Here is a 7,896-nt window from a genome sequence, read left to right as displayed (position 1 = left end):
GGCGGTGGAGACCACGGTGCTGTGTTAGCCGAAGAAATTCGCAAATTCGGATATAAGGGCTTAGAGAAAGCAATGCACCGCCTGCAGCGCAAGTATGGCGGACTTAGAAGGGCGTGGCACCTCGAGCCGTGGGCCCCGTGGGAGCGTGCACTCGTGGCTCGCCTGGAAGATGGTGATAATCTTGGTAAAGAAGATGAAGATAGGAGTAGTGTTATGAAATAACGGATGAGCTCAACAGAAAATTTCTTAATTCATAGGAAATAAAGTAGCTTAAACTGCGTGTGAGAAATTAATTAATTCCCTTAAGTTGTAATGAAAATACATGTTTTGATCAGCGACACACCATTTTTATTAACAAACTCCTCAAGCTGCCGCGTTTGATAGCCTAGAGCGTTCGAACAGTTGTGTTACTGTCTGAGACTCCGACCGATCCTGCCCTGCCGACCTGTCTTGCCTCTGCTAGAGTTTTCCGGAAATAGGGTTGATGCCTCGTTAAGATCTTGACCATACCTCTAACCTCCTAAGGCGGACGTCCGGCATTCCGGTTCGCCAGTTCACCCGCTCAAAACGACCATTTGCAGTCGCTCACTAAAAATGGTGTCAAGGTGATGTCTGTTGCATTGGACCCAGCCAACGGTCAGCTGTTTAAAAATTTGTAGAACGCTTAAGCTTCGCCTCTAAGAGTGGAGAGAGAGAGAGAAAACTTTATTTACAAAGGAATTCTGGGCACGCCCCAGGGTCCCCGCACGACCCCACTGCACTCAAGTGTTTATGTTCCTGAGGTCCATAACACTGGCAGCACGGCCGGTGGCGATGGTCTGCACGGCCGGGTCCTCCGGACTGGGAGACCCTGCTGCGCTCGGAGGACCCGGCCGTGCAGACCATCGCCACCGGCCGTGCTGCCAGTGTTATGGACCTCAGGAACATAAACACTTGAGTGCAGTGGGGTCGTGCGGGGACCCTGGGGCGTGCCCAGAATTCCTTTGTAAATAAAGTTTTCTCTCTCTCTCTCCACTCTTAGAGGCGAAGCTTAAGCGTTCTACAAATTTTTAAACAGCTGACCGTTGGCTGGGTCCAATGCAACAGACATCACCTTGACACCATTTTTAGTGAGCGACTGCAAATGGTCGTTTTGAGCGGGTGAACTGGCGAACCGGAATGCCGGACGTCCGCCTTAGGAGGTTAGAGGTATGGTCAAGATCTTAACGAGGCATCAACCCTATTTCCGGAAAACTCTAGCAGAGGCAAGACAGGTCGGCAGGGCAGGATCGGTCGGAGTCTCAGACAGTAACACAACTGTTCGAACGCTCTAGGCTATCAAACGCGGCAGCTTGAGGAGTTTGTTAATAAAAATGGTGTGTCGCTGATCAAAACATGTATTTTCATTACAACTTAAGGGAATTAATTAATTTCTCACACGCAGTTTAAGCTACTTTATTTCCTATGAATTAAGAAATTTTCTGTTGAGCTCATCCGTTATTTCATAACACTACTCCTATCTTCATCTTCTTTACCAAGATTATCACCATCTTCCAGGCGAGCCACGAGTGCACGCTCCCACGGGGCCCACGGCTCGAGGTGCCACGCCCTTCTAAGTCCGCCATACTTGCGCTGCAGGCGGTGCATTGCTTTCTCTAAGCCCTTATATCCGAATTTGCGAATTTCTTCGGCTAACACAGCACCGTGGTCTCCACCGCCATGTCACGCGCCGGCAGTCCGAGGTCGGGAACGCCATCCGGGTCCGTCACTTTCGGCCGGTCGCCCACCACCGGAATAACGACCGAAGAATTGCAGACTAGCGGACCGTACGGCCACGGCAGCTTCCAACAGCGGACGCTCTTCTTCGGCATCGCCGGCATGGTGGCACTCATATGTCACAGCCAGTCGTTCGCCCTCATTTCTGGCCCCGTGGACCACTGGTGCAAGCCGCCACCGCAGTTCTCCCATCTCTCGGTCGAGACCTGGAAAAACGTCGGCATACCTCTGGACGAAAAAGGCGGCTACAGCCAGTGCTACGCCTACGCCAATCCCACATCTGGTAACGGCAGCGGCCCCGCGGAGACATTTGCATGCGATTCGTGGGACTACGATCAAGGACGGGCAAGGCGGACTGTGCGCACCATCTGGAACATGGTCTGCTACCGGTCGTGGATGCGGGCCCTGGCCGACGCAGTCTACATGAGTGGAGCACTGGTCTTCGTTCCCTTGGCCGGGTACGTTGCGGACATGTCGGGCCGGCAGCCGGTCATCACCGCAGCAGTAATATCCGTGCTCTTCGGTGCTCTGGGCAGCTGCTGCGCCGACACATACTTCGTCTACGTGGCCACACGGTTCGTCAGCTCAGGAAGTGTGAGCAGCATCTTTGTCATCACATTTATCTTGATCTACGAGCTGACTCCGTTTAAGTACCAGGCATCCTACCTAGTCATTATGACCTCCGTTCCCTTTGTTTGCGCCGATGTGTTCATCTTCTTCATGGTCCGCCTTGGTTTGCCTTCGCTTTGGCTCCAGGCAGTGGTCTTGAGTCCCACGGTACTCCTGCTCTCCGCTTTCTGCGTCATCGACGAGTCACCCCTTTGGCTGATCACGATGTCGCGATTCCGCGAAGCCGAGGAAGTCATGAAGCGAGCTGCCAAGACAAACGGTGTGAAGCTCGAAGCAGCCAAGCAGTCGGTGCGCAGACTTCGGTCGGAGCTTAAAGGGCGGGAGGGCATTCACTCCGCTGTCTCACCGGCCGACGTCGCAAGCACTGGGGAACTTCGGCAACGAGCCACTGTCATCTTCCTCGTGAGCTTCGCCATCATGCTCGCCTATTACCGCATGTTGTGGGCAATGCTGGAGCTCCAAGCTTCCGAGGTGGTCAAGATCACGGACTTTTGTGTGGGGATACCCAGCTACATGGCCCTCTACATCGCCGCCAACATCACCGGCAGGAAGCAGTTCCTCCTGTTTATGCTACCGCTGCTCGGAGGTCTGTGCAGTCTTTGCGGCGTGGTAGTGTACGCAAGGCCCTGGTACTTGGCCTACGTTCTCATGACCATCGCAAAGCAGTGCGCCATCCTAACCATAACCGCACACTACATCTTTATTGCGGAACTGTTCCCGACGAGCGCTCGATGCGCAGTCATGTGCACAGCGTACGCGTGTGGTCGCGTAGGGGCGACTGTCGCCTCCTCACTTCGATTGCTGAAGGAGTACGGGCGCGATGATGTGGGCTTTGCCATCGTCGGCAGCGTGGTATTTTCCAGCTTAGTACTTGTGCTGCGACTGCCCGAGACCAGCTTTGGACGCCAACAGCAGCCAAACAAGGAGCAGAGCAAGGACCCGCTGTTCCTAATGCAAGAATCTTTGAAGGTGATGCCACGTGGGAGTGGACAAAACAGTCCGCGTCGAGCACGCAATGCTCGTCGATGACGCCGGTGGACCATTCCCGGAGCTTGAACTGCATGCTGGAAAAGCAGGCAGATTTTGAATTATGTTTGCAATAGTGTGTACATACTGAGCAATTGCCGTGAACAAATATGCAGTGGACTAACTTATAGCAACGTATACTTTCATATTGCTACTGTTTTACTCAGATGTTAGTATGATTGAAAATACGCGAAAATCTTTAGCATTTTTTGTCTGCAAGAGCCCTAATCAAATGTCCAGGGGACTGACTTATATCAACGTATACTTTCACATTGCTACTCTTTAACCAAGATGTTAATTTGATTGAACTGCGCAAAAACCTGCAGTACATTTATCTGCAAACAGCTCAGAAGCTTAGTATCGCTGTGCACTGCGATTGTCACCTTGTCCTGCTCGTTTTGAAAATTTAGAATTACGCATCAAATGAAATCTCTTCACTACGAGCGAAGTTTTATTTTAATAGTAGCGAATTACGCATCAGATGAAATCTCTTCACTACGAGCGAAGTTTTATTTTAATATTAGCGAAATAATGACGCTTTGTTCGCCGTTAGGAGAAATAAGCACCAGCAAGCCACTGATATTCTCCTGTACCTTGTGTCTTTATGCTGTACTCTAGGAAAACTTCGTTGCAATGCAGCCGGACTTTTCCAGCACCATTGGGATTACTTAATTAAATAGGAGCTGTCCTTGAGTGCCCATGGCACATAGATGCCGACGATTTGCTTCTGTGGGATTTATTGCGTAGGCAGAAAGAGTTGTCCACAAGTGTGGCACCCTTTCTGTGCTGCTCCAATCCTAGGTCATAGCTGGGCCGTAAAACCCAGCGCAACAATCAGTAATAATGAGCATGTTTCGTTTCGCTTGTTCTGAAGCAGCCTCTAAACTGTTTTTCTATATGGTTCATGTCCTTGTTACAATAATCACGGCTTAAATAAAGCCTCCTTGAATGTCAGTAATCTTGTAATCAATACTTTTATTTTGATTCCCCAAGCAAGTCACTTCGCTATGAGTACATGTAATTATCTCCCCAAGGAAGTAACCGGGCCCTCAGCGGACGTTAGATTTCGCCGACGAATCAAGGAGGCCCTTATCTTCTCAGCAGCATGCCTTAAACGAACACTGTATCTTTTTTTCTTTTTCTGCATTGTTTCACTTCTTCTCATTGCCATCTTGATCTCAAGAACGTCGCTAGAGCTTTCAACCGCATTCAAATCTTCATTGCCTTTCTTCGGAATTGCAGCTGCTCTTATTTTTACGGTACAAGGCTTCCTCTTTTTAATCTCCATTGTACTCATCCTATGTTCCAAAAAAATTAACGAATTCGTTTGCGGAGCGCTCACAAGAATCCGTCGCATCTATCAGTTCTTTGTAAAAGAATGGATAGCTAGTTCCGCTTCCCTACACCAGAGAGGGCGTAAAAGAAGATAGGCGAATATTCCACACCCACCAGTGGAACACAGCTCGTTTTGCCCCATTCCCATTTTCAGTCACCAGACCCACAGTATGTGGTTTGTAAATTGAAATAAACAAATCCGCATTTCTTTTTAGTAACTTGTAATTTTATTAACTTTCTAATTTTTTTATTTAACGTTTTGAGCAGCTGTCAGTCGCCGCCTGTGTCTTGACCAATCCCCCGCAGTGGGTACGCGCCATTATCTTCTTGAGGACAACAACAACAACCACCCTATTGAAAAAACTCTGCGTGAGTTTGCACGAGAACAGTGATTTTTGTACGATCACGTTCATTTTGCACAGAAATGCGCAGAAATTGTGCGTTACCTGTACGCATTCTGTGCGTCCTGTGTGTACATATGCGCGTACTGTGAGCTGATAGACGTTCACGCACACTCTTTGCGTGTAAGAAATCGTGGACTCTCGTGGAGAACTCTCTGTACGTGGACATCTGCGTGCTGAGAGGGGGCTTGCCGAAGCTGTGCGTGCTTATGTGCATACTGAACAAGCTCAGTGAGGCTGCGTGTGGCCATGTGTGCGTTTGCTTGCTTAGTAGCAACTTGTCGAGACTGTAAAGGCCCATTTAGGGTGAAAGCAAACAAAGTTCGAGCATTCAGTTAATGATTACTTCTCAATAATGAGCAATAAGCTCACGTTTTGCTGTTTTATAATTTTCGTCTTGGCGTAAGTACCCATTAATCATTTTCAACTTCAGCAAACAAATAACCAAAAAATTATCTTTTAGTGCAAAATGGTTTCCTTCGATACTGCAGGGACCTGTACATGACAACATGCACACTGAGCAAGGACTTGTCAACATTGCAAGTTCATAGTAAAATAATGTAAAAAACAAGCTGCTAATGACTCTTACAGCATCCTTCAGTTCTTCCTTTAACCAATTCTGAAAGTTACAGATATCTTATAGATGCATGATGAAAGCCATCCAGAGCACTTATGTTGTTTTATTTATTAATGCTTGTGGGATTTTTCGCTGACGGCCAACGCCGCCGACGTCGACACAGTGTTTCTGCGACAAGGGGCCCTTAACGCTATCGCGTTAAAACAAGCCTGAACGAACACGTCAGATCACGGAAAACTTGCACAGGCAACAGTATAGCCATTCATTGCAAGAGTTGCCCTTCAAAGATCCGCAAACCTTTGTGTGACAGCACAAGTGTGCTTAAATAAATTGTAAAGCCAGAAAGAAAGATGTTTTTTACGCGCTTATCTATTAACGCGAGGTCAGAATTGAGTCATCAAGCCATCGGTGAAGTTGCTTCTGCAAGAGATCCTTTGGGGCTGTTAAGCCTTATGAGCTGTAGATAGACAGCGTTGTTCCGTCTGCTCTTTTCTTGCCCCGCGGGATGCGCCATTATCCATATTCATTCTGATGCCGATGAGTTTCAATTACGGAAAAAAATTCTCGGCAAAGGCTCATTCATTACCAGAGAGATGTCTGCCCTTTCAGTTGAACTGCTCACATACTTGACATCTCCACCGCACCATCACTTCAGGGCTACTTGCTAGAACGCGAGAAACCACATTAATAGATCAAAAATTTCGATCAAGCTAAATGCTGATTACTTTTGCAAATTACTTGTCATTGGCTATAGAAAACGTTTTCCTTGCATTTCGTAAACGTCTAAACCTAGTCGGAATGGCCAATGGGCGCATGTGACAGGCCTTTCTAAAGCCCCTCAACGAATTAAGCATAACGTTATTCTTCACAGAATGTCTCCTTTGGGATGTTCCCGCGCAACATGCGATGAAGGCGAAGTCAGTACGCATTAAAATCTCCAGGTGCTCGAAATCATACCGGAGAACTCCCCTACTGCACCTCTTTCTCCTTTTCCTCTTTCATTCCCACCTTCCTCTCTTGCTGCAGGACGCGGCATAGGTGTCCACGGGCTATTCTTTTCCCGCAAAAAAAAAAAATCCACTAATAACATTAATTGCAAGACTCTCTCGAGTGTTGTACAATATCAGTGCACGGTAAAGTACCTATGGTGGTTGCGCTACACCGGGGCCCTCCACTACGGCCTATCGTTATGTCGTGCTCTTCCTTGCCTTCTCTCATGTTGCGGTTCGGACGTCCACCCGGAAGGGGGCAATCACCGAGGCACCCAACCCTGCGAAAGAGGCCCCATCGGTTCACGTATCATAAAATCACAACATTCTACAAACACAGCCGCATGACACTACCACCACCCTACAGTACCTTGTCGCCCTCATCCAGCGCCACATGGCGACAGTTACAGACAGGCTGTTTTATTTCCCCCCACCGTCTCCCATGGTTTCACCCCACCATTCCTCCTGATTGTACCACCTGTGGCGTGCCCAGATCCACACTTTTCCACTACCTTTGGGAATGTCCTTCCCCAAAGGCAGTACCCCACATCCCCAATCACACTCATTCTTCCTGGGAGGCTGCTTTACGGACCGCTCAGCCCGCTGGCCAGAAATGGCTGGTGTATCGGGCTTTACGTGAAGCACAAGCCCGTGGACTCCTGGACCAGTAGAGGACCACCCTGGAAGGTTTTTTTTTGTGTAATAAAGTTGTTTCCATCCATCCATCCACCGAGTCATTGCTAGCCTCATAAATCAAATTCGTTTTTGAGGAAAGGAAATGACACAATAACTATCTCAGATATCTCCGTGGACACCCGTACAGCACCGTAAAGAAAGGCATGAAGTCGGGAGTGAAAGAAGAGGGAGAGAAAGAGGTGCCGCAGTAAAGGGCTGCGCAGTAATTTAGACCACCTGGGGATGTTCCCTGTTCCGAACCCGACCCTAGTGGCCGCTTGGCAAAACACCTACACCCGTGCCTACCAACCCACACAGAAACACTATGGATACCAGGTCACCAGGGCATTCCAGGGAACGAAAGCACATATGCCTCAGCCAGAGCATTTCTCCCCCGGGCACCCAGTGTAACGGATGCAGTGGAACCTCCTACCCCACTACTAACTTACGCCGACACACTTCAGCACTTAAGTTTATCCCGTCGGGTCTACCCTCCGCCGGCTAAGAC

At 48.8% G+C, this 7,896-nt stretch overlaps 1 protein-coding gene across 1 annotated transcript; it reads left to right on the top strand.

The window, feature by feature from the left end:
• The first annotated feature begins 1,698 nt into the window (after nt 1-1,698).
• Nucleotides 1,699-3,414, top strand: LOC149331828 (organic cation transporter protein-like). The gene has a single exon (XM_089557416.1). It carries the CDS (start codon nt 1,699-1,701, stop codon nt 3,412-3,414), a length of 1,716 nt encoding a protein of 571 aa, XP_089413542.1.
• Nucleotides 3,415-7,896: the final 4,482 nt, after the last annotated feature.

Source organism: Amblyomma mixtum, chromosome 8, assembly GCF_055824585.1.
Source record: "Amblyomma mixtum isolate Tamu chromosome 8, ASM5582458v1, whole genome shotgun sequence".
Lineage (NCBI taxonomy): Eukaryota > Metazoa > Arthropoda > Arachnida > Ixodida > Ixodidae > Amblyomma > Amblyomma mixtum.
The sequence above is the reverse complement of the archived record's forward strand: the minus strand, read 5'-3'. Positions and strand labels throughout refer to the sequence as shown.